At 43.8% G+C, this 27,775-nt stretch overlaps 1 protein-coding gene across 2 annotated transcripts in view; it reads left to right on the forward strand.

Annotated features, from left to right (window-relative positions):
• LOC119399837 (ubiquitin carboxyl-terminal hydrolase 43) overlaps positions 1 to 27,775 on the forward strand; it is a 66,217-nt gene that overhangs the window by 23,338 nt on the left and 15,104 nt on the right. For both annotated transcript variants that reach the window (XM_037666696.2, XM_037666697.2), the window contains exons 3-10: positions 3,386 to 3,475; positions 7,408 to 7,598; positions 10,397 to 10,508; positions 14,311 to 14,486; positions 18,199 to 18,310; positions 20,305 to 20,424; positions 21,893 to 22,061; positions 24,687 to 25,095. In XM_037666696.2, the coding sequence (XP_037522624.1) occupies positions 3,386 to 3,475; positions 7,408 to 7,598; positions 10,397 to 10,508; positions 14,311 to 14,486; positions 18,199 to 18,310; positions 20,305 to 20,424; positions 21,893 to 22,061; positions 24,687 to 25,095 (1,379 nt within the window). The remainder of the gene's footprint in view (positions 1 to 3,385; positions 3,476 to 7,407; positions 7,599 to 10,396; positions 10,509 to 14,310; positions 14,487 to 18,198; positions 18,311 to 20,304; positions 20,425 to 21,892; positions 22,062 to 24,686; positions 25,096 to 27,775) is intronic.

Raw genomic sequence — 27,775 nt, forward strand, 5'->3', positions numbered from 1 at the left:
GGAAAGTTATCTGCGGCATTGTGTTCAAAGTTGCACTTGGTTGTCAAATCGAAAACAGTTCCTTGACGCTGTAGACCGTTGCGCACCACTTTACTCACTGTTATCACCTTTGTCGTTGTTGCTATCTGGGCTTACTTCCTGGACAAAACTGTTTGAGCTCGCGCTTGTTTGCCACCGTTATCTCAAAATATTATGGCCATGTTGTTCCTCCTGTGAAGCCTCTATGGCCGAATGCATAGTGTACGCATGATCTGACGTGTATGGAATTTGTGTGTGTATAGAACTTCGTGTCTGTATGTGTGTTTGCAGTAACTCCATTTGACTTGCGTGAGAACAAGAGGAATGGATCAAGGGGCATGTTTTCATTAGACACAACCTTATGAAGGCAACAGATAGCGAAGGCAAACAAAGTGATGTTATTTGTAGTTTTTCCATTGAAGCGTAGTGATTATGAGATAAAGGGACTTTATGATAGGTGAAAAAACAACTTGCCACCGGTGGGAAAATCGAACCCACAACCTCCGTGTAACGCGTGCCGTGCATCACCAGTTGTGCTACGACAGCAGACATTGCCCTGTCATCCACTTTCACGGTTAAATTTACGCGGAAATTTGGGGACGTTGGCCAGTGCCATCCATTTAATGTGCGATTCTCTGAGTTTGTGTTTGAAAACGGCTAAGTTAGGCATATACACCACTATCTTTTACTAGCCACACCTGCCTGGTGGCTATCAGCTCGAACTGCCAAGCTCAAGCCTTTGCATTTGAACCCTGTTGTGATGGCCGTGTTTCAAAGGGACGTGAAATGAAAGATTGTCTTTTTTTTTTTTACGTAGGTGCACGTTCAGGATCCTCAGAGAGTGAAAATTAGTCCGGCATTCCCCACGACTTGTCTCTTAGTGGGATCTGTGAACAGTTTTTCACTCTGCACTGAGCTGTGTGGGGACTAAACTTTTTGACCACCAATCTCGTTGTCAAGGTTTAACGTCAAATAGTTATGTACTTTTTCTTTAAGAAAAGCACAGAAATACCTGAGTAGCATTTCATTCCATCTTAGCACACGTCACAATGATCTTATCATTATGCATCATTGACCACTAGCGGCAGAATTGTAATGTAAAGTCGCTATGTCATTAGCCTCAGCTGCTTTTGCACCTTAAAAAATGAGTGAACTAACTAGCTAACCTAGTACTGAAATGTCTCGCTGGAGTCATGAGTTGGGTCCTACATTTACCTTAATTTTTTTCTAACGGAAGTTCTGTTGTCAATACAGACATGCTTCACATCCAGTAGGTAATTCGTTAATTGAAACCTAAAAACTTTGGCCTTTGTGGCACTAAAATCTGTGAATCATCATCCGTCATCAATTATATCGACGTTATAAATGTTTTCAAGCTATAATCTGTTGCTGTAACCTAAAACATTATTTGCCTTTAATGTGCCCTAATTTGAGTTTTCTATACTTATACTAGTAAGGATGATATCTTCTGCCTTGTCCCTTTGAAGTGGGAGATGGCATGCTGTGCTGGATCAGGCCAAAAAGAAAAAAAAAGGAGAGAAAGGTTAAGGTTTTGGGAAGTATTTGTAAAATAAAGGACAAACACAAGGGGGGACAAAAATTGAGTCCTTTTTGATGTACCATCACGCTCAGTATGAGCTATGAATATGAGCTCAGTATGAGTGTGAGAGTATAAACGCGTGGCCGAGCACACCGCAAGGTTGTACAGTGGCACCAATCGTGACATGTTTTTGTGTTATCAGGGAATGGTTTTTACTGTTCCTGTGAGTATGAATCGCGTTGACGTGCTTTCACCCTCTCCCTCGTTTTGTCCTGTGGGGATATCAGCTTCGAAAATGATAATTTAGAGGGTAAAAGCAAGCAAGTCGGGGCGATGTGCACTTGCAGCAAAAGCCAAGCTTTCTCCCAATAACTCGAAAATATGCCGCATTCGTTGCCACTGCACAACCTTGCTGTGCGCTCGGCCATGCGCTCATACGGTGCAGCTCATACTGAGTGCTATAGTACCTTTGCTGGCCAACAGACATTGTTAGCACAGTGCTTGCAGTCCATTTTGCTCAGAAAGATATGCTAACGATTTGTCCGTAGCCTTGCAGTAGGAGCATGCGCTTGCGCTACACTCAAAGGAGTAGTGCAATGCAGAACAAATCCAATTGAGAGAAGCTTGAGAATGTTCGTACTGGTATCCCTGTTGTCTTCAATGACATAGGTGACCATGCATTGTTGATGCCTTTAGGTGTTGCAAATGTTAAAAAGGCAAAATCGATGCAATTCTTCGAAGCCAGCTGAACGCTCAAAGTGCATGTTTTAATGGACCGTCCACTAGCCATTGTTGTCTGTTGGTTCAGATTGTTTTTATCCACTTGTAATGTGTTTCCATTGAATCAGATATAATGATGATTATGATGTTCTGCTTTCATGCAGTATTTTTTTTTTTTCCCAGCAAATGCTTGCATGTATTGATGTTGTATAACTTAGTTTATTTGCAGTGTATGTATTCCCCCTTACGCAGTGCCTTCCACGAGGCCTGTAAGATATCTTAAAGGGGTGTTGAACAGAATTTTTGCCGCCAAGATTTACCGCCAAATTGAAAGATTTGGTGCTGAAATCGATAGGCACAACCTTCATTTCAGGCAGAAACTTGAGAAAAATAATGAATTTGCTGCGTTTCTCACAAACTGCCACATCTAGCGGCCTTGGTGTGAACTAGGGGAGGTGATGTTTGGTGACGTGACATACACCGGAAACAGGCATGCCAACAATGCCAGCCGTCGGCCGCATCTCTCAATCCACTCGGCTCCCACTACGGTTCTCATAACCACTACGAACGGCACCGGCAGCGAACAATGCTGCCGGCTGGGGCCCCTAAATGTGGGGCACGTCTCAGTGCCATTGAGGAAGGAGGAGAGTGAGACGTAAAGGAAAGGTGGAGAAAGGGAAGAGGAGTACGGGAACACGTGCACCGTGCATGCGCCTCGGTGAATGTGACGTCACGGCTCGCGCTGGCGTGTAGCCGCCACACGCAGACAATCCACCAAAAATACAGCCAACTGTTCAAAAATATGTGAAATAAACCCTGTTTATCAGAACAGTCGCGTCCTCCAAGTAGAATTTCGATGTTTTCATCAGTTCTTCGAATTTTGTTCAGTATCCCTTAGTAAAAAAAAATAATAAAATGTCATTCTAGCCTAAGGGGTGCTTTACTAAAACAATATATATAATAATGAGGTGTAACCTTGCTGGCTTAAAGTGCTGAACTTAACAGATGGAAGTGTACCACACCTGGAAATTAAATGGCGAGATAAAGAGAGAAATAACTTTTAATGTTTCCGTTTTCTTGCTTCCTTTTTTTTTTCTTTCCGCAAAGACGAAGCTGGCCTTCCACATGGACTTTGGAGCACCGGTGGAGCAAGTGCGACTCTGGATAGCCGCCGAGTGCCACGTTCCGCCCGACCAGGTAAGTAGTAGTCCGTCCGATTCTCTTTGCATGGTCATGCTTGAGATGTGAACTGGAAGAAGGGGAGTGATTATGATGTCTAATCATTCAGTGCAGCAGTCACTGTAATCGTGGCATGTAGAGCTTATTATCACAACAGTCACTAGGAACCTCGCATGTCAGTTGTTCAACTAGTATAAAAACTTAGTACATGGATTTTCTATCACTTGGTGTTGATGTCGAGAGAACATTTTGCAGCTCCTCTCTATCGTTGTTTTGACTTTCACCTGCATTTGTGCTCAAGTCACACAGCATTTCCTCATGGCGTTTTTTACTGGTCGATTCCGAAGCAGGATTTCTTGCTCCGCGGTGGTGAATCCGTAATTCGCTGGTTGGATCTGGAGTGGGTTCATGAGTTTCACTGGTTGTTTCGGAGCAACTCGCTCCACACCAGCTCGCTCTCACTTGTTCCGCTGCCAAGTCGCGGATTTGGGCGGGAGGAGGACGAGTTGCGTACGTCACTTCCATCATTCTGCCTTCAGCAACCTTGGTTGCCATGGAAATGTACAGAGCGGAGGCAGGATTAGTGTCCGGAACTGGTTCACGTTACGTTGGCATAAAGAACTACTGGCGTAATATCACGCAGAGCACTCCCGTGTTTTACTGGCAGGTTTGGCTTGGTGCAATCAGAGTGCTTGCCCCAGGATCTTGGCAGCCACTCCAGACCTCCCAGTGATAGATGCCGTTAGAACATTGGTGCATTTTACATTTAATGACCACCACTTTTGTTATGTAGTTCTTTCTGCAAGAGTAAGTCTTGCACGGCATATTCAATTGGGCCAGTTGTTACGTTACTTACGTTGAAGCAAATAGCAGTCCGCCGCGGTGGTCAAGTGGCTGCTGTCCCCAAGGTCGCGGGTTCGATCCTGGTCGCGGCGGTCGCATTTCGATGGAGGCGAAATGCTAGAGGCCTGTGTACTGTGCTATGTCAGTGCGCTTCAAGGAACGCCAGATTGCAAAAACTTCCGGAGCCCTCCACTACAGCGTGATAATTATATCGTGGTTTTGGCATGCAAAACTGCAGATATTAAGGAAATAGCAATAAAACTTGTACGCTGATGAGAGGAAACATGAAGTGCTTGTTGGTCTCCTCTTCTAAATGTGAAGCATTTCTTAGTGAACTTCTGCGACATTGAACGTATCTATCTATCTAGCCGCCTACGACCTTGTGCTCTCCTGGCCGTTTCGTTAATGGGATGTATACCAAAATTGGTATGACACAACATGACCAGTATTACGAACATAAATGGCAGGTCATAACGTGAAAATCATGACATGCATGTCATGAACAGCATGATTTCACATGCCACGGTCTTGGGGCTCTTGTGTCCGTTTCGATTAATTTGATATATACCAAAATTGGTATGGCGTGTCAAGCGTGTGTGACGAACATAAGTGACAGGCCCTAAAGTGCAAATCATGACACGAATGTCATGTACAGCATGATTTACATTACAGGGTCCCCGGGCCCTCGCGGCCGTTTAGATGAATAGATACATACCAAAACTGGTAGGACGAGACATTTCTGTGTGGCAAACATAACTTACACATGGTACCATGAAAATCGTGACATGCAAGCCATGTACGACATGATTTACATGCCACGCTCATGGTGCCCTCGTGGCTATTTCACTCGCTTGATATATACTAAAATTGGTATTGCACGACGTGACTGTATGGCAAATATAAATGACTGGTGGTAACTTGAAAATCATGATATGCATATAATTTACAGCATGATTTACATGCCACGCCCATTGTCCGATCACTGCCGTTTCGCTCACTTGATATACGACAAAATTAGTATTGCGTGACGCGACTGTATGGTGAACGTAAATGAGAGGTGGTAACATGAACATTATGACATGCATGTCATGTACGACATGATGTACATGCCCCACTCATGGTGCGCTCGCGGCCGTTTCACTTGCTTGATGTACACGAAATTCATATAGCGCAACATGACAGTATGACGAACATAAATGACAAGTCCTAACATGCAAATCATGACATGTATGTCGTGTACGGTACGATTTAGATGACACTGTCATGAAGCGGTTCCAGCTGTTTTGTTAATTGAATATATTATATATACCACTATACCATTATATATATATTATATACATACCAATTTTGGTATATAATATACCAAAATTGGTATGGCTGACACGAGTGCGTGATGAACATAAATGACAGGCCATGCATTGTATATTCCAGAATATACATTTCATTAGCATGGTATATTCGGGATTGTACATGCATGCATGCAATGCAAACATGCGATATGTAGTGAACTAGATGCCATGGCATGAATGAGTTCACTCGCTTAAAAAAATAACAAGGCGTTGTAGCAGCTCTTTGCCGGCTGCTTCGCATTACATCAATTCTCACAGTGTGTGGGATGTGCCGTATTTTTTTATCATCCCATTTCTAGTGCTGTTTTTCTTCTAGTCTTGCACATCTGAGAACACCTAGTCACTATGTACTCCTTTTAAAAACAGCAATACTGAACATCTAATAATGCGGCATGGATTACTCTTTGAGTTACATTGCAATTGGGCATTTAAATACTACTAGATGGAGCGGTGGTGTGTGCGGCTGCTTTTGGGTTTGTATCTTTAATTAGTTTGGCTTCTTAGATCCATTCTATGTGCCATGTCGAGGTCAGATAACACAAGCTCTACTGTATTGTGTTGTTGCTGTCACAACATATGTGATGCCATTGTTAGAAACACGTAAAGGTTGTCACCGGCTTGATAGTCGTGCAAGTCTGTGTGACTGGAATGTATGGAACATTGAACATCAGACACTTATGCACCCATGTCTAATTCTATGAGATGATCCACTTGTTCCCCTGTCTAATGTTATCAAGTTCTTAAAAGAAAGTGACTTTTTACATAAACTTTAGAATTACATATGACTTACTGGTTATTACAAAACAGCTTGTCTTGTGCAGCTTAGCCTGACTTTCTCTTGCGCCATTAAACGCAATTTAACTAACTAACTAACAAGTAATGGAACAGTTGGATTGGTTGCTCTGAGTGTTTTGGGAGCACTCGGAGCACTCTGAGTGTTTTGGGAGCTTCGGTTTGGCTTTACTAACACAACTGAGTTGTACTTGCTTTTGCTGTTAATCTCGGTTTGTAGATCACCCTAGGAAGTCAGGAAACAGCCAGCTTAAGTAGGCGCAGATGTGAAGCGAGTAATGCGGTGCGTGTCCCTCCTATGCGAGCTTTACCAAATGTTCTTGAACTTACTAGAAAGAGTTCATTGACTAGCAGAGTCTTGAGGGATGCGATTAAGCTTTACGACTGACACCTGTACTTACCTTTAGGCACTCTCGTGGTTACAACAGAGGTGTCGAGCCTAGGTCAATCAAGCAAAGCTTGTGACCACTCTCAGATTTCGGTGATGGTGTTGTGCGTGAAAAATTGGCGGCAGCGAGCACACAGAAATGCGGCCCCTGAAGGTGCGCCAGTCACATGCGTATTTTATGCGTCGTTTTCCAGTAGCTGATGCTATCTCGATTGTGGGCTTGTAGCGATGAGCGGTTTCTGATATGGTGACCTGATATTTTTATCCGGGTGACTAGTTAGTATTTCACGTGGCGGCGTCTCGTTGTTGCCTGGATATGAATGCATGACCGTCGTCGTTACCTCTAGAAACGGAAGTGTGGCGCTGCTAAGCACGTGGATGAAGGTTCCAATTCCTGGCATGGATGGAGCATTGCGCAATGCGGTAGAAAAAAATGAAAAAAGTAAAGTGGCATATCAGGCACCCACACGCGAAGCTTCACTTGCTCCCATTTTTCTGGTTTTTTTATTTGTGCATAAACCACTTCTCAGTAACGATACCCGTGACATCGACGACGTCATTTGTGCGCAAATGTGCAGCTGCTCCTGCTGGAAGAAACCAAAGAAGGGTTTGGCTCACTGTTCAAGGGCGACGAGATTGCCAGTGCACTGTCGGCAAACTCGCGCCTGGTTGCCCTGGAGCTGCCACCTGCCAGCACGGACCCGGCCATTCCAAAGGACAGCCAGATCCTCGTCATCTGTCGGTCGAGAGTCGGCGCGTCTGGTTCCTGGTGAGCCTGTCCTCTTCTTCGACGTTGTTGACATTGTTGTAACTCTACATTGATGTTTAACCCTTTCGCTATCGTTGACGAGTACAGTCGTCACGAGATTTTCTAACAAAATGACCGATGATGACTGTACCTTGAAATCCCGAGCAAGCGCCCCCCCTTCCTTTTTCGGGAGATTTCAAATGTGTGGCAATGTCTGAGCAAGCGCCACCCCCCACCCCTCTCCCACCATTTTCACTGTTTCGTTTACTCGTTTTATTTACCCGATGAGGTGAATAAAAACAGTGAATGCATGCGTGGTTAGTAAAGCATTTCATTAGAAGCGTGGATGGGCTTTCTTTATTCTGAGCTTGATTCTGAGCGACTCTTCCGCCGTCATCCTGAATTTTGATTCATGACTGAGCAAGGGCCCCCCCCTCCAAATCTTGGCAGGTTATCTTTCACCGTAGGGGGGCACTTGCTTGGGATTTTACGGTACTCATCATCAGCAAAAATTGGTTTCACACGGAACCAATGAAGACAATACTCGTCATACTTGTGTTTCATGATGCTAGATGACCACACTTGTCCTTATTGGGCCATTTGTGTCTTGGCTTTCATTTTATTGCCATTTTTCATTGTATTGCCGTGCGGTGAAGGCACCTCCAAGTTATGTTTTCTTGCGCAATTAGTGGAATAAAGGAATCCTATTAAATTGAAAGAATGGTACCGTTTTAATCGGGAAAAAAAAGCTCTACGAATTGAGCGGAAGAAATTTTTCAGTAATTTTGGCACGTTTTTCTTCTTTTCTTACGGTAGTGAAAGGGTTAAAGGGGTATGGTAGGGTAGGTCGACCAAAAAAGCGATTTTTTTTATTTCATTGCTAAAAAATAATGCACACTCTGAGAAGCAAAAACATGCATTGGCAAGCGCGTTGGAGTGCTCCAAGCCCTTTAAAAATGGCGCCAAAGACTGAACCTCCAACGGATACGCGAGGCCTTTTCCATCATTGTTTCTGTATGTATGCAATTTTATAATAATAACTATGGCTATATTTATTGAATATGTTCACTTCCTACCATTTTCATACTTTTTGATTGCATATTTTCCCGCCAAAATGCTTTTTTAGCTTAATTATTGGTGTACATTGTGAGCACGTTCTACGCATGTTTTTCAAACATGAAATAGTGTTTTTCTTACCATCATTTTCTTGAAAATTTTCCAAACTTGATGTACCTTTTCTGGAAAATTATCTGACCGATCGCACTCAAACTTTCTTAGATTATATCTGAATCCCTTCCAAATAGTCTGAACCTAAAACTGGGAAAAGTTCTTTAATTTATGATCAAGAAAAAAAAAAGATTAATTGGAAAGTCTTTCTCACGGCACATGACAAGGGAGGACAATATTTTTTTTCTTGTGAGATAAATGTAGGAGCCCGTTTTTATAGGTTCGGATTAATACCAATATCATGTCGAATAAGCGTGCCAAATTTCACAATATACTGCTCTTGGTTTTTGAGAAAGGTATGTTTAATTTTGTGCATCAGTCTGAAATTTGGTACTGCACCAGAAGCAAGAAAATCTACAGGGTCAAAGTTGCAAAGATTGTAGGTCACCGCAACGACGAGGGTTGCAACGTCGGCTTGTTGGTGAATCATTTGAACGGCTTTGATGTAGCGCAAAAGGGCACACGGACACGAGAAGTCACATAAGGCATAAGGACACCACACAGCGCTTTCTTTTTTTTTTTTTTACTTCTTGAGCACGCAAAATTTCACAACGAATTATGGTACGTTTCTGAGATGTAAAGCTAAAATCGGGACAACCTGTTTACCTTACCATACCCCCTTAAGAAAACAGCCAGGTGGGTGGCACGTGCACACAAGTTCTGCATATCTGTCTCTGTTATGTGTGTCCGTTTGCACAAGTATTTCCTTACTTAAAGGGATGCTAAAAGGAAAAAACGTTTTTTTCTCATATTAGTAAATTATTCTTTTGCAATTACAAAATTACCACACTCGCTACGAGAAAACGCTTGGTAAGCGAGAAAATGTGCAAAAAAAAAATGCAGGTGGCAACACCTGTGTGTCCCTTGAGAGGGACACTACAAAGAAAAATTATTTTTCTTGTATATTAGTAAATTGCCCTTTCGCAATAACAAAAACACCACATTTGCTGTGAGAAGACGCTTGGTAAGCATGAGAATGCGCAAAAAGAAAATGCGGTTGACGACGCCACCTTGAAGTTCCCGTACCAGTCGCCGTGACGTCATAGATTGTAATGGTGTGTACTAAAGCCCACGTAGTTCCTAATCGGTAAAAATTAAGTACATTGTCTTCTGAGGGAGCCAGACATTTAACATACAAAGTTTCAATGAATTTCGTTGAGCCAATATCGCCAAAATAGAAAATATATACTTTGAAATCCTTGACATCACGATCGGAATTTTGGCGGAAAGTTTAAAAGTGAAACTTTTGACCCTGATTTACAGTGGTGAAATTGACGACACTGGAGTTTTCAGAGCATATAATTGATCATTACACTGAAACCTCTATATAACGAACACGGATATAACGAATTATCGGTTATAACGAAGTAAATTAAGAATAGCCTTGGTAATAGAGACAGTGGATCGTATATACGCTTATAACGAATTTTTGGATATAGAAAAGTTATTTTTGTGTCAAATGCGACTTTTGTAGTGAGGTTTAAGTGTATAAACTAATTCATTGCTTACATTTAGTGTTCCTTTAAATCTGCTTTTTCTGTTCTCATTAATCTCGACGTAGGTTTTTGTCTCTTGGTGTTTTGTTTCAACAGTCTCGGTGCCGCACGAGCAGCCTGGGTGTCGCGGGAAGTTTCAGTGATGGAGCTGAAGAAGAAGCTCTTGGAGGGCCTCCCCACATCAAGGCAGTCGGCACTGAAAGACCAGGCAAGGATTGTTTTTGCAGTGATACCACTTTTTGTTTGCGCTCGCTCTCCTGCGATTCATTTTGTTTGCTCAGTAGACAGTGTGTAGAGGCCATGCATGTAGTACTGACAGTATTTCTATCTTTCTTTGTTGGTTTATTTGGGACAGTATTGAAATTGTCTTAGGGTGCACATTTAAAGGCAAAGATTGCCTACCCATACGGCAGCAGCAGCAGAACGACGACACTTACAAAACGTAAAAGCACCCATAAAAATCAATCAGTATGCTTATTTTAGATTAATGAGATGTACAATTCATGAAAATTAAAGGTAACAAACGAAAACAAACAAAAACATCATGATACAGTTTGCTAAGCACTTCCTAAGCGGAGGCACAAACATATACAAAAGATTATGCATATTTCATGAAAAACAAATAAATGAAAGGCAACGTACTGAATGAATAAATACATGAATGAATGAATTAAGTATATTTGAAACGTCAGTAAACATATTTTCGTCTTGGTCGGCATTGGAGTTTTTGCATCTGTCTGACTCCTTTAGACACACGGGTAAGAGGGGGGTCTTGAAATGATGAAAAATGTTGAACAGGAAATGTTGCTAAAGCCAACGTTTCGATTAGGGATGTGCGAATATTAAATTTAGGTTTGAAGCAAATTCGAAGCAAATAGTGATTTGGTTGAATAATTTCAAATTGAATAGGTCAAATAGTATATATAACATATTCTAAAGAAAAATGAGCATATTTGTCATGACCCAACTGACCTGCGCAATATTTTTTAAAATTAGAGCCAGGCATGTGCGAATGTCATTCTTTCGGTTCAAAGTGAAGTGGAAGCAACTTTGAATAGTAGCAGGATTTGAATTTCAGTAGGATGCAAGTGATAACCGGTAAAATATGTTACGTTTTAAAATTTACTTTACATAGAGTATAAAAGCCCCTGTAAGAAGCTTTTAGGCTTAGAAAGATCAAATTGATGGGAGGGTAATACGTTCATTTAACCTTGGAGTGAGGCTTTGCGGCAGTGTGGATTTTTTCTGGTTAGGTGTTTTGACGGCATAGCACGCCTACGCTGTAGTGAAACCACTTTTACAGGGGCACATGCGTTCTTATAATGCCAATTCGTTCATTTCGAATACTTTGGAAATTTCGAATAATTCAAATTCGTGTCGAAGCGAATTCGTATACTGTAATACTTGTTAAAATATTCAAAGTGCTTGAATATTTGCACATGCCTAGTTTCGACAAGTGGACTTGTCTTCTTCAAGGCCCTGATAAAGGCAAGTCGTCTTGTCGATGCAAGACGTAGAGCCGAGTTAATTGTTCTCGTTGCATTGTAAAATAGCGCAACGAAAGATAGACCACACGTCTTTATCACAGACAGACATATCATCTCTCTAGCTTGTGTTCTTGTCTATCTTCGGGCTTTTTTACAGATGGGTTGCTGCTCAGGCAAGTTGGTCATCGTAATCGTAGCATGTATTAGCGTGGTGCATATAAGAAACCAGCAAGACACACACGTAGACACAGGTAGTGAATAGCTAAATTTTCTTGGTGAATACCTAAATCTTGTACTCATTTTGCATAAGAGCAGCGTAAAAGCTGCAATTTCTGTCTTCCGCAACTTCTTTCACAGTGTGACCATGGCTCAAGACCCCGTCTCTTACACAGAAGTGTGGTTTGAACAATTCCAGTGGTGGGAAACCTGCGCAAATTGCGCCAATCTGCGCCAAGTGGAAATTACTGCTCCAGACTACTCCAGAAGGGTCTTTTTTGCCTAATTTGCACCATTGCTGCGCCACAACGGGGTTTTGTAGCCAAAAATAATGTTTCGCGGACAGCGCGCTTTGTGAGCAGAAGTACGTCATGGTCGCCATCTTGTACATTTGCGCTGCTGCATTTGTTAATGGTGCCACTAGAGCCCCAGCCGTTGTGACAGCCGACGCAGTCCAATTCAATATCAGTTGCAACGCCGCAACCATGCCGCAACGCTAGCTTTCTGCAGGCGATGCATAGCATGTCCTGGCCGTGGACGGAGGTGAGTTTGGGTTGTCGCCTAATAAAAACGTGCATTATGGTTACAACAGCGCTACGTTTGCTGGGCCGTGTGCGTGTGTTTATCGTAATAGCGTCAATGTAGCAAGGTTATAGTTTTTAAATTTTAACTTTAGCAACTTTGCACTATAAGTGGCTGGAGAGTTTATTATTTTTTCGTATGAATTTTCACCCAGCCAGACAGATCTCTGTCGAATACGTTCACATTTAAAAAGTTTCTAGGTGCACGACCCGCAACGCTCAGCTGCGCAACAGCGAGCCGCTTTCGTTTCTACAAAGCGGTGCGCGCTTGAACGCGGTCCCGCACGAGGCAGCAGCGATCGGCGGCTAAAAGCATGCAGTAGGCTTGAAGTACGCAGCTGAAGATGCTTATTGCGATAAGGTTGTCATCGATAAGTCATACCGCCGCGTTCGTCGGTAGCCATCACCTCACATTTGTTCTTTCTCTATGCGTACCCGCAAAGGCATAGCACAGGACTCTCCAGCTCCGTCGATGCGGTAGGCCGATAAGTAGTGGCAGCCTCTACTGATTTCGTTCGCTCAAATTACTGCTGAGAGCAGCATGATCGCAGCGCCTGCATGCATTAGCCACGTGTTTTTTGTATTTCGCAGGCTTTTCTTGCAGCTTGGAGAAAATGGTACACGTGAAACTTTCTTTATCCCAAATAATGCAGTGGGAGTTTCTGAAGACGCTTTCGAACTTTGCAAATCCCATTTCTTTCCTAAAGTCAAGTATTTAGCATTATAGTTTAATTATCCTAATTAACAAACTAATTACAAAAACAAAAATTGTCTGTAGTGCAGAAGGTGGCGGTCAACAGTACGCAACTGATTTCACTCGCCTGCCTCTAATATTGCATTTTTTAGCCCCTTGGCACAAGTTAGCTGGGACACCCGGTATATTTGTGCGTTCACTGCGTTGCTATGAACAGTTTTCATGCTGCAGCCAGCATGTTGGTGCAATATCCTTCACTATTTTATGTCACCGCTTCTGTACATAATGCTACTTTTGTTTATTTTTTGTGCTTATTTTGTGGGCTTGGTGCCTATGTAGAAATGATTACGTAAACTGAGGGAACTTTAAACTAAATTAAAGCTACATTTTCTTATTCTGTGTGCTTTATGAAGAGCCCGTGCCTGCTCCAAACACACGGGTGGCTGCTCCAAAAGCAGATTTTGCCTGCTCCAGTGGCTGCTCCAAAATGCTGGAAGGCATTCCCACCACTGCAATTCCTTATTATGTACCTCCCCCACCGACACCAGTACGTGCACGTGACAATGATTTTTTCGCCGGAAAAAATGGTCGGCAACAGATCGTTCGTCCGTCACAATGTAGCAAGTGAATTTTATACCAGCGTAACAAAGGGACTGGCCTGCGGCCGTTTCAGTTCTTCGCAAACACCATTTTCACTCCTTTGCATTGCACATTTTCGGCACTTTGTGCATGCTGTGCTTCGAGGATGGTCGGAATTAACCGTGTTGCGGCCAAATATGACCTAATTAGCGAGAGTTTGATGCCTTTGAACAATACATATGCTTGCCGGGACCAGGAGAACATGTCCGTATTATCAGATTCTCCGAATTAACAGGTGTCGAATTAACTATCTTTTACTGTATAAAATTCCAATGTGTTGCTGTCGCGTTCACTGCTTCTTTCTGGTGGTGAAACCGTGACTTTCAAGCGTACTTATTGATTACCAATGTCTTGGGTTTTCACCACGATTGTGCTTCTTTGCATGTGGTACAGGACCTGGTGAACAGGCTGGATGTTCTGGTGTGGGACGCACGCCAGAGCCTTCCGGCAGACGTGGACCACCCTCTCTTCCTGGAGTTCGTGGACTGCCTGCTGGAGGCATTCAGGGACCTCGCACCAGCACCCCTGCTCCGAGTGGTCCTCCAGTGGGAGCCGCAGGTCGCCGACCGGTGAGTTTTCGGGGTGCCTCCGAATGCCTTCCATTGTTGAGTTCAGTTCAGCTTATTTTCCTTTTAGGGGGACACTGCTATCAAAATTTTGTTTTAAATGCTTTCGACTTTGGTGAAGCTTTCTGAGCTTATGTATATTTGTGTGATGATTTCAGTTATGCAGCTATTTTTGTTGTAGAATATGTAGTTCTTAAAATATAAAACTTTTCAGGTGCCTTTTTGGCAGCAATTACCTAAAGTGAGGGAGCTAAAAAGTAAATCAGCATATCACAATAATCTGGAAGGAAAACTGTATACAATAAAACAAAAAATGGATGTTCTAAATCTAGTGGAAGAAAAGTTACGATGCGTTGAACATTTGCAAGTCAGTCGATGTCACGCTGGAAGTTCAAGATAAGATAACATAACTTTTTTTGTAACTTCTGTTCAAACTTTTCCACCCATAACAAGCGAGTCCCTTGAAAAGGAGGGGGGGGGGAGAGAAACGCCAGAGAGCACACTTCACTGCATGGCAGGTACTTCTGCTGTTATTAAGCGTTGTCGCATGTCACGTCTGTGTTGCAGTGAAGCCAACTAAATTAAGTTCATTTGTGAGTGCAAAATAAAACACTTACTGTATGAACCATCCATCTTTTGAGATGCATGCCTTGTTCGTTTATCCTCCATGGTTTCACATTGTAAATGCTTTGTTTGACAGCATTTGTCGAAACTCAGCTGTTTTGTTGATATATGTATTGTCACTGATGCAGCAGATGACAGTACCTGTCATTAGAGCATGTGCTGTTGCAGGGGCATAACATTGAATATAATAAAAATGACACTGAAAGTTTTCGACGTAAACATAGCACAGTGCTGTACTTTTGAATGTAGTGTTCAAGGAGTTCTTGCGACTTTTCCGTATGCTTGGGTTTCATACATCTGTGTATGACTGTACAAAACGTTCATATTAAACTTTGCATTGAGCTCGCCATTTTCTTGCCAGTTTGAATAAATTAATTTAACTGCATGTGGTAATGGTGGCTGAAAACTTGCGTACAAGTCACCCGTTATCGAGAAAGTAAACATCCTTAAGAGGGCTGTCAGTGTGCTTTTTTTTTCGTTGTTGCCTTTGTTGATAACCGCATCTCTCGTCTTCCTCACCAGGAAGTTCTTTCGCTCTCGAAACAGGCAAGTATTTCACGACGTGTTTTCTGGCAGCGTCATTCTCGCGAGTAATCAACACAATTGGTTAACGGGCACGTAATCTCTTACCTGCCCTTGCGACACTATGTCAAGGTTAAAAGGTCGAAAAAATTGACACACACAGGCGCTTGTGTATCCACAGTTTTTTTCGTTTCTTGTCTCTGAAGTTCACGCTAAAGAAGTATCGGTGCATTACTATCTAGCCCAAACATGCTGATTGCTAAGTTAAAGGGTCCTTGAAACGGTTTTTCGGTGTTATACAAGTGGTTAGGCTACAACTGTACTTTGAGGAAAAACTTGTGACGCCTAAGCACCATCAGAAGACGAAACACAAGAAAAGAGCGTCTTGTGTTTTGTCTTTCTTCTGGTGGTGCTTAGACGTCTAAAGTTTTTCCTCAATGCTATGTGCCAACTAGCCCAGCAACAATTTCTTCTAAGTTACAACTGTACTCAACCATTTGCAGCATACTTTAACCAAAACACGTTATATCAAGGAATCTATGAGAAAAAGAAGGTTACCCAGTAACCTTCTTTGGGAATATAAATTCATTTTTGCTAAATGAACAACAAATGACTAGTATGCTTGCCAGTCTACAGTGATTGTTTTCCTTTGCTTTTTCTGTATTTAAGAAAGCTACTGAAACATTCTGTAAAGCCAGAAATGCAGTACACATTCGTCTCCTTTTAGCAATTTCTCCATCCATTTTTCAGCCGTCGGTATGCTTTGATTGGGGATAGCTTTGTTCATACGAGCTGTCAGATATAACAAATTAGCATAAGCGTTCTCAGTGATATTAGCGTATGAAAATGAATGTCAGATTTAGCAAAGGTTTCACCGCTCCAGGTGTCATTCGATGACAATACTCGGTGGCAATCCTCTGCATCTCTGCAGTCACATCTACGGAGCACCAGCGCACATGTGATGATGCGACTAGTTGTAATTCCAAACCTAAATCATTGCTTTTTTACAATATGTATGCAACGATTCTCCGGAATATTTGCACCTAATAATATTGTGATGCACTTCTTAACACAAAAGTGTTTTATGCGAGCCTCCACTGAAAACTTGTCGACACAATCGACAACACGCACATTTCCTGGAATTGCCTCAACATCACTGTGCTGATTTAGCGCACGTTAAACTGACACCAAGGAAGAAGCCAGATACGGACAAGAGGGACTAAAAACTGTTTATTATCGAAAATACCCACCAATTGTTTATACTTTTCTGTTGTGCTCGTGCTGTGGTGCGTCATCGAAACAGCATCGAAAAACCGTGTCGAAAAAGCTACGCAATTTTCATACCTGCCAACTCTCCCGATTTGCCGGGAGACTCCCGAATTTTGAGCAATCCTCCCGATTGTACGGACACGGCCATAGATCTTCCGAAAAACAGCGCTAGCGCCACCGTGAAAAGGAAAACAATTATTACCAAGGACGTCAGTTCTATATCATTTTACTGTGTGCGAAACGCTTTTTCCGCAGTATATTGGTGTCATGTTGAAAAGAGCATTAAGATTGTCAAGGAGCTGCTAGCTGTCACGGCACACGGCAGATTTTTGTCCCTTAATTACGCACGTGGCGTGCACTGTATTATTACGCTTACCAGTATGGCCTGCTATTGTCAAATATTTTACTGGCTGTCATATTCATAATTGATGTCGTTGCGGCCCTGACAAAGAGTAAATTAATACCTACAACAGTTTTCTTCTGTCGCGTCCCCACTGCCCCACCCCCCATTCTACGAATCTCCCGAATTTGGAAGTTGCCAGGTTGGCAGGTATGAATTTTCCACAGTAACAGTTCTCAGCAGTACCCGTTCTTGTCTGTCTTCTTCGGTGTTCATTTAATTTGGCCTAGATCAATGTAGGGATATTTGAAGACCAGCATGAGTCAGTCCTGCTGCAAGATGATGCCGTTTCACTATGTTTGACCATCGAGAGATATGCCAGCATGAAGGCCAATGCATACGCACGTATCAAGCATGTTATGCGCACCATGTGCAATAGTCGTGATGAATCTGACCGACCAAAGTTTAGTGAGATCAAAACAGAGACGAACTATATATTAGAGCTGGAGTTTTCAGTTCACCCGAAATTTTTGCTGTGGGTGTGGTGTGAGTTGTGAAAAAAAAAGCTCAGCACCACCAAAACAGTAAGCTGCATGTTCGAATACACTCAAACCTCATTATAACAAAGTCACATCTGTCACGAAAATAACTTCGTTATATCCGAAAATTCGTTATAAACGTTTATTTGTAGCACTGTATCTATGACAAGACTATTCTTCGTTTACTTCGTTATAACCGATAATTTGTTATATCCGCGTTCGTTATATCGAGGTTTGAGTGTAATTTGCGTGTGCCACTATATGTGTGTTGTGGCCCTGTGGTCACTGCTTTGTCTACTTGGCTGCAGATGGTCTCCGAGTGTTCTGTGACTTGTAATTCCTAAACGTGCATGTGGCCTGGTACATTGGACATTTACCATAACGGCTATGACCTTTTTTTCTTTTTTGGCGCGATTTTCAGGTTGTTCCTGGCTGAAGATTCCATCGTGGATGACGTCAGTACAATTCAGCCGGAGCCGGAGCCGTCCGTGTCTCTCTCGGACTGTCTTGCCTTTTACTTCACAGAGGAAAAGGTATGTCGAGCGCCTGTCAAGTCAAGAATGCAGTGAAACCACGATATAACAAAGCTCACAATATACAGTAAAAGCTCGTTAGTTTGGATTTCAAGGGACCAGAAAAAATGTCCGAATTAAGCGAATGCCAAATGAACGGAAGTACTAGGAAAACAATAAATGTCTGTTACATCAATACCATTTCATTTTCTTTATGAATATGCAAATCCTGTACTTATTTTGCAAAAGAGCTGTGTAAAAGCTGCAGTTTTCAACATCCTGTGACTTTGACCTCAATGCGATCACGATGTCAGACTCCCATGTTTAATTAGCCCAAAATGTGCTCTGCACCTAATCCTTATTACATCCTGCCACCACGCTCACTTGACGATAGTTCTTTCGCAGGTAAAATGGCCGGCAACTGATAGTTCGCCCATCGCAATGTAGCAAACGAGTTTTATGCCAGCATACTGACCACAACCGAAAGCTCTTCATCTTCAACAGGTTTCGCCCTGTTTGATGTTGTGCATTGCGCGTGCATTCCATCGAGTTAAAATGAAGTTACTGAGCGCCAGATCCGCATGTGGACAAAACCGTTGTCACTAACTCGTGAAGTTAGCGATGCGGACAGTGCCGTCTTGCTTCGGTTAGTCTGCAAACGTCGTTTTCACTCTTTTGCATCGCACATTTACCGCGCTTCACGCTCGGCGCGGTCCGAGAATCGTCCAAATTAACAAGGTTGCAGCCAAATGTGACCGAAGTAATGAGAGTTTGATGCCATTAAATAATGCATATGTTGGCCGGGACCAGGGATCGGAATTATCCATTTTTCCAAATTAACGAGGGTCAATTAAACGAGCTTTTACTGTAACAAATATTTTCACGCACCATTTCTTCTTCACTTGCTGCTTCTTGCATCCATTGGAATGCATATATTTTTTCCCCTTGATACAGCAAAGTAGTTTTGTGCCAAATTTCGAAACGACGAAGCTACTGCTAAAATAAACGAAAAGTGAAATTTGTAGAGATCTTGTTTCTGTTAAAAGAGAACTACAAAGTAGCATGCATTTTTTCAAAAATGCGAGATAAATGTCGTAAAGTTTAAAGCTGGTTCTTTGTCTAGGAAACTCTTGCAAAGCATCAGTGCCACGCAGCTTGTGTGCTTGCCAAAAGATAATTTATTAGGTGCTATTTTCATAAGTGTATCGATGACTCTCCTGTTGGTGGTGGCATTATTCCCAGCCTTCACTCAAAATTCCGAGTTACCCACAATTCTAAAATCCTTTGAGCTAAGGGGGTTGCGGTAATGGAAATGGTAAATTTGGTCGAAATGTTCTATTTCTTGATTGCTTTTCTTTTTCAATCCTCGGACCGTCTTATACGTCGTGGTGAAATATTAGAACAAAGTACGAAATTGAGAAAACAGTAGTTTACTAGTGCATTGTCATCAAAACCTGCAAGAAAATCGGTTTTGAAAGAAAAACGCTTTGCAGTGCTTGCCTCAGTGCCTCAGTCATATGCTTCAATCATTAGACCTTTCCAAGCTATGCCTCATTTATTAGTCTAATGATTGAGGCATGGCATATCGGTAATTGCGGTAACGCATGAGTGAACCTACCGTCGATTAAGTTTCATAAAGAAGAAATCAAATGCCTGAACAGTTTTCTTTCACGTAGACCGCCACGCGTGCCGGACTGATAGGTTTGCCTATTGCCTGGGCATGCACAGATAAGTTTCCATGCTTTCTTTCCTTTCTGCCGTTGTGCGCCTTTGCAGTTGTTAGTTGGCATTTGGGGTGTCTTGACTTATTTTTGTCCGTATTTTCACGCCCAGTCTTTTAGAACAAATACTTAGAGACTAGCTCAGCTCTCTGTTATTCTAGGCAAAGCAAATGTCACGTATCCAAACGAGGACACTGTGTCGCAAAGGGCTGTAGTGTCTCTCACAGCCTGAGTTGTTCTGGGACGTTAAATCCCACAAACCAACCGACAACTTCCACACCCATCTCGTTCCAGCTGGAACCGGAAGAGGCCTGGCTGTGTCCCCAGTGCGACAGCCGGCAGCAAGGGTTCGCGCAGCTGGGGCTGTGGTTCTGCCCCGAGATCTTGGTCATTCACCTCAAGCGCTTCCATCAGGTGAAAGGGTGTTTCAGCATGCTAGGCATGCTCTTTGTGCAAAAGACTGGCTGCAACGGGGCCTGAAAACTGTTAGGTTGTCAGGTGGGGCACAGTATTTCTTCATTTCAAAAGCAGTAGGTGTTTCGTAGCTCAGCTACTTCATGAACACTCGAAAAGAGATATTAAATGTAATGTTAAGGGGACCCATAACAGTTCAGTGAATTCAGCATTATTAATTAAATTGTGTTTCTGCAAAAAAAGGTTGTCTGCTATTTTCAGGCAATCACATCGATACTTTAGAGATATATTAAACGTAACAGTGTGAGAACGTGAAGATGTTCAAGCGATACACACAAGCACTCTGTCCTCTCATGCTGTTATTATTTCATTGCAGTAGACTGTAGACGTAGATCTCTTAAATGAAATTGCTGCTTAAATGAAACAGTAACATGATCGGTTTAGTACTTGAATTCTGTTCCCCTGTTCACCTCTCGGTAAAAGGAGCACCTGTTAAACGGATCACATTTTTCTGGTCCCTTCAGGTTCCGTTTAACGAGAGTCTACTGTATATCGTGCTTGTTATTCTTTCACTATGAATTAGAACCACCTAGCCTACTATACTCAGTTACAATCTAAGAAAAATTTGTCAGCTCAGCCCACAGCATTGCTGTCGTTCCTTCCCGCAGAGAATTTGCGTAAGGGCTCCATCCAATAACGCTTGCTCAGTTTCGTCGCATCCAGCACTTCTCGCGTGTTTCAGGTAGTTGACTTTCCCGTACAGATGCACGCTCATGTCGCTTGGTTTAGGTCAGAAGCTTGAACGCCCTGGTAAATTTCGTCGGGGATTCCGACTTCGCCGTTCAGCCAGCCATAATGTTTTAGGTAGCAACGACGAACGTTTAACTCTTAATATGCGCACTATTTACGTTAGCCGTGAAAAAGCACTAAATGGGTCGAGCAGAATCCAGCTAGCACAACTGTCTTTCACATATGAAGGGCAGGCGTGCCACAGTTCTGTGGGCGGGTCTTAAATTTTAAGGCGAAAGCCTAAGTTGCCTCATCAAGCGCGAAAATTGGCTGTTAGCGTCCCATGGCAGCGGCGGCGGCGTCCCGCAACGTCGGGGACATGTGATGCAAAATATCATCACGTGATGACGTCACAGATCAACAAATTTGTGACGTCACCTCATGACATCATAGCTTGGTCAACGGTGGGCTGATCACGGAGGCTGTGCAAAATCAGGTGACGTGCCTCCGATCCTGGAGGCAGTGCAAAGCCACGTTAGGTGCAGAAAGCTTTCGTAAGGTGGAGGTGCAGGATCAATACAATGGACTGAGAAGAAAAAGAAGATTGCTTTCACCTTCGAGTCGTCTTAGGTGAATGCTTAAGGGACACTGTTAATTTTTGTTTACGTTATAACCGACTACAACAGGCCTTAATCAAAATTTTTTATTGTCCATTATCATCGCCTTTCACCTTGCACAGAACGGAGGGCGACACAGCAAGCTGGCAACGAGGGTCGAGATTCCTTTTCAAGACCTGGATCTCAGCAGTCACCTCTGCCAGGGTGCGTCAGGGTCTGGCAGCGCCCTCTACGATCTGTATGCCTTCTGCAGCCATCATGGGACGGGCCTTCAGGGAGGTCACTACACAGGTTAGTCCAGCTACGCTTATCGGTTGCCTTACTCTCTCAGCTGCCATGTTTCGTGAGTTTCGGAGAGAAAAAAAACTGGCAACGAGTCGCACCAGTACAAAGGTTGCATTAAATCGGTCGGCATATCGAAACAACACGTGCTTGTACACTCGTCGTGATGGGCTGTACTTCGCTTGTTGTCCTGCAGAGAGCTTTTATCCCACCACCAGTGTGTCATCGTATATCAATGAACAGCACCTGCAACAGGCACGCCGCCACAGTGGCCGATGGCGAGATCGACGCACTTGGCGAGATCTACGCACTTGGTCCACGCACCTGGCGATACGCTGAAAGCTAGCATATAACAACGCTGTTGTAAAAACCAGGAGCTCTAGAAAAATTGTACCAACTTCACATTAGTGGCAGTCATGTGTGCGTACAAAGGTATTCTTTTAATCACTGAGTATTGCTCCTTATTGGTCAACTTCTTAATTATCGCATGGATCGCTAGCACGTGAATTATAAAGTTATAGGCTGCATCAGGTAACCTCAGTCCTGCACGAGGAGGCGGCAGCGTGAGGAGGCATAACTTGTCTGTGTCATCGCAGTATGAACAGCACTATGCTTGCTGTTTCTCAGCATCCGTGCCGCGCACTTTAAAATGATCCTGCACATTGCAGTAGCGAACGACAGCTGTCACCAATTAAAAACGGGCAGTGCGCTTAGAATAGCGCCACACCACACGCACTGCCGAGGAGATAGCTGAAGATGCTTATTGCAATACGCTTGTCTGTGATGTCATACTGCCGGGTTCATCCATGGCCGCCGTCTCGCCTTCGTTCTTTTCTGATGTATCCGTAAAGGCGTTGCTGCAATCGCGCAGAAGTTGGAATTATTGATCAAGTGGCCACTGCAGTAGCCGAAAGAGTTGAAGACCTGTTCTGGCACACTATGATGTTGGCGAGATAAGGGGCGCAGTTAACTTTTAAGGTAGGTCACCACCTTCAGAAACGCATTTTTTTTAATGATTTTTTTATTCGACATTTTCAAGCTCCTCGTCTATTCAAGAATATTTAGCAAAAAGAATTCTATGTAGTTATCTTGAGCCGTTCAAAAGTTATGACCATTTTTCCAATCCCTCTTAGACAGCATTCGAAACCGAAACTGAAGGTTTCTGATTCCACAACAACTGCTATGTCTTAAATGTTTTTCCTTATGCATATTACGTAATGCTAAGTTGTCTAAGTACATTCTAAAGCTTGTGGGGCATAATGTTTACGATTTATTTGAAAATTGCCACTGCATCGCTTCGGCACTGCTTGTTTAAGTTGCGCGCGTTTTCGCTCGGCTGTCAGTGCTTTTTCGTGCACCACTTCCGAGTTCCTGGACTTAGTTCTGGCCTTTAATGAAATAACTTATAGTATTCCATGAAATATGGCAAATTATAGGACGAAAAAGAAGCATCAACGCAAGTTATAGAATCAATATACCAAGCGTGGAGCTGCTGTGGCGCAAGTAGATGAGAGTCAGCTTGAGACTCAAAATGAGCTAGAAAAAATATGTGCTTCAGCTCGCTCAAAAGGAGAATGCGCCGCTTCAGAAGAGGTCGCCAGCTATGAACCTAATGAATTCCAGACATATTGAATACTTCTTTATTATATGGGCATTCAATTCAAATCTTTAAAGCCATTTTTCTCAAAACATCATTTTTTGCACCCTATACTTACGCAAACAGTGGTAGCTTTCCTTCTGATAAACATTTTCACATACAATTTTGCATACTATTTCTTTATAGGATGAGCTGTTCATTCAAGCAGAATTATTGAAAACAAGCAGTAACTTTTTGTACTATGGCCAATTTTGTGCGAAACAAGCTGTCAAATATAAACTTTTTCAGTATTTTTACGATAATGCGGCCTAGCTTAGAGATGGGTTGATCGTGGAAGGTAGATGCACAGGATAGTGTGCCTCACCACGTACCTGCCAAGTTGCGTTTCAATCACACAAACCATCTTGTAGTTATGACTGTTGACGCAGCATGCATGTTTTGGCTCATTTTGATTTTTATAAATTTTGTTTTCTACATTTTTGGCAGTTTCATCATTCGAAAGTTTAAATTTACATCAGCCCTGCAAGCAAAGATCGTAATTATAACATTTGGACTGCAACTGTAAAATTTTTTCTCGAAGTTGGTGGCCCACCTTAAGCAACAAAAGGTTATTGTGGAGCCAAAAGGAATAGGACGAGTCATCAGAGATAGGGGGAGGAGGGGTTGCTTATTCAGTAGTGCACGAAAACTCGAATTTCTGAGATTATGATCAAACGCCCCTACCCGCTTGCACGGCGGGGGGGGGGGGTCTTGATAGCTCTATCGGTATTCCTCCTTTCCCGCTAGATTCCAGTTCTTTTCTAGCACTTTCCCACTATAAAAATTCTGACTTTCCCTCTAAATTTTCCAATTTTTTTAGTGTTACAGAAAATTCTACTTTAAGTGATGTCGATCTATATATTCTAATTCTAGGTCAGAAAATTGGTGTCCACGGCATTTCGTCTGGTAAAAGTATTGTACACAGTGTTCTTCCTTCATGTACCTCTACGACGCTACGTCCCTTTACGGTGTTTCCAACCCACCTTTCGTGGTTCCAGCCTGCTGTAAGAACCCCGTGGACGAACAGTGGTACCTGTTCGACGACGCCCGGGTACGTCGAGCACTGGATGAAGATCTGGCCGCGCGCGACGCCTACCTGCTTTTCTACCGAAGGCAGCCGGCAACGACGCGCGTGACGCGCTCCAGTTCTCCTGGACACTGGTTCACAAGAACTCCGCTGCCGGCAAGCCGGAGCCACCAGCACCTGGCGCGCAGCTCGCCGTCGCGGAGCGCCAGCAACCCGTCGGTCCGCGGCGAGCCAACATCGCAACAAGCCTCGTCCCCGAGCGACAGCTTCGACACTGATGCCGGGGCACTGTCCCCGGGTTCCCCGCCTTCCCTTCGTGATTTCTCGCCGCCTGCCGTAAAGACGAGTTTCATGGACAGCTCGGCATCTTCTGACATAACGTGAGTTGACGTGCACAAAAATGGGAGAGGACCCCAATTCTTGACTAAAGTGTGTAGCACCCACACATCGGTGTTCGTGTACCCTGGTGTATTCCTTCCGTTAACTCTGTGTTTCGTTGGGCTGCCGAAGTGGATTTTAGATGCCACATAGAAAGAAGCATGTGGTTGAGACCTCATCTGCCAGGTGCCGCAACAACCGCAGCTGCTCACAAGGAAACCGCGTGCTCTTTCAATGCACGCATTCAATTAATTTTCATTTATTATACTGACCGTTAATTGTCCCTTATGTCAAGTAAACTTATGCTCTGATATATTATGTATCAAATGTAACTCTTCATTTGAACCAGAACCATCAATTTCGAACCAGTTTTATTTCTTAGAAGACTTTTTGTTTAATATTCGGAAAACCGGAAGTAAGTGCTCAATTGGAAGTGTTTGGAAGAGAAACAAGAGTGCTACTCGGTTTTTGTGCCACTATAAATGTAGACATAAGTTGCAGTAGGGTACTGATTTGGGCGAGTTGGTAGCATTCCACACCTGTAGACATCTTGCACTTACATATGAGTTATGGGTCAGGTGATTTCTGTTGATGCCTTAAAACAATTTCTTTGTTCTTAGATGTTCCAGCAGTTGTTTATGCCAGCATGCTTCTTTTAGATGCGAAGCAGCTCTTTGACTAGCCTGTGTAACACTGTCCCTCCGTCCGCACAAATGCAAGGCAACACGCTTCCCTCGGCGCAGGTGTTGGAGCGGTACCAAGTAGGTCACGCCGCAGCTGGGCGTTGACGTCACGCTCCCCTCGCTGGTGCACGCGTACGTCACTCTCTCCCTCACCCGCTGGAGCGCCCGCAGTTGCCAGCTCCAACTCCCGCTCGCCTCCCGTGTATGCGTTTCAAACAACGTTTACACTAGTAAACGCTACACCGAGTTTCGCTTCAAACGAATCTTCCAGTGCTCACCGCAGCACCCGTGTTAGCGCCGTTCAACCCGTGACGCCACCCGTGCGCAACGCTGCTGCTTCGCATCCCATCAGGGTTCCCTTCGGGGACATGGTCCAATTTTTTAAATGCGAATGCATTTCTTAGTCGGGCTATGTCAGGCGTCCGGCGTTGTCCGCGCGCCTCTCCACTCTGACTCCCTCTCCCATAGCAACAGCTGCGGGCGCGCGCGCTTATCCTCGCCCCTAGCAACCGGAGCAGGTGGTGCAGGCGGAGTAGCGGAGAGTGGAGAGGGGGAGCGCGCTCTGGCGTGTGAGGGCGCTCGCATCGCGGGAGCTAGAAGAGGGTAGGTGCAGTGCTTCGCCACTCCTTCTCTCGCCGTTCGCTCTCTCTCCTCCCTGTGCCACCGCCTCAATGCAGTGCGTTTGAAACGCGTTTGTAGCGTTTGTGCTGCCTTGGCACAGCCTGAAAACAGCGCGTTCTAAACGCGTTTGTGCTGCATTGAAGGCGGTGGCAACATCCCTGAGGTGATTACGAACGCACGTAGGAAGCGTTCGTTGAAAGAGGCGCCCAAAAGGGAGACACTTGAGCGCGTCGATGTGTCCAGCTTTACGCCATTAAAATTACTACGCCGTGTACTCTCGGCGCAAGAAATGCATTCGCATTTCCTCACGATTCCCTTCGGGGAGGGGGGGGGGCATTTTTTTTTTAGTTAGAAGTCTGTGATAAAAAATTGGCTGAAATTTAACTCTTGTGAACCTTGTTATCACAGGCAAAAGATATAGTTGGCTTGGTTTTGCAAAGACTGCATTCACTGTTCATTAAGGTGAGGCTTTATTTCAAATGTGATGGTGTGTATCTGTTTCTTGAATGCTGACAAAGATATTCTTGTGGTTTGTGAAGAATGCTGACGAAGACTGTCTTGTGGTCCATGAAGTTGGTGGCAACATTGGTTTCTTTATAACATGCTAGTGTGGCCTCCCTTTGCTTCGATATTTCAGCAGGCAACTTTTCCTTTGCTTGAGATTTCGCAGCCTGCCATCTAGCTATATTTACTAGACGATTGGATTGAGCCTGTTGCTTGTGCTGAAGTGCATGCACAGACGACCCAGCTAGCGCGCCATTCATGGCAAGGCAGCCGAAGCTCTGAAACCACCCAGAGGTCAAAATTTAGTTGTGCCGTTGCAGTTGTGCACGAGTGTGCAGCAGATGCTAGTGGAATTACACATGTTTTATAATCAAAACACGGCCCTTGCTTGTTCCGCTCTTCCTTTACTGCATTCCGTTCATTGGCTCCTTTGTCCACCTCTCCGAGTGCTCTTGCTCGCAGTGCGAGGAGAAAGAACAGAGAGTGCGTGCACCTTCTATCAGACAAACAGGACTAACGCAGCAAGCTGGGCGAGTCGGTAAGGTATCATGTTCGGGTAAACGTGCAGCGTGCCACATATAAAGGATAAAGAAGCAGACGAAACAGCACTCATGTCGTCTGTTTCTTTGTCCTTCAAAGTGCCACGTTGCATGTTTACCCGAACAGACAAACAGGTTCTTGTTCACCCACTTGACCGTGTCTGTTACTCTTGACATCACCTGATCGGACAGGCGATGTCACAACGGCCGCTGGTGATAGCGGAAAGGCAAGAAGAGGAGCACGCGAGCATCTGTCGGTGGTTTACCTTCTTGTAGTCACGTGGTACTAGTGCAGCGGCAAGGCCTCAAGCAAGCGCAGCTGCATTGACTCTGCA

This window comes from Rhipicephalus sanguineus, chromosome 7, assembly GCF_013339695.2.
Source record: "Rhipicephalus sanguineus isolate Rsan-2018 chromosome 7, BIME_Rsan_1.4, whole genome shotgun sequence".
Classification (NCBI taxonomy): domain Eukaryota; kingdom Metazoa; phylum Arthropoda; class Arachnida; order Ixodida; family Ixodidae; genus Rhipicephalus; species Rhipicephalus sanguineus.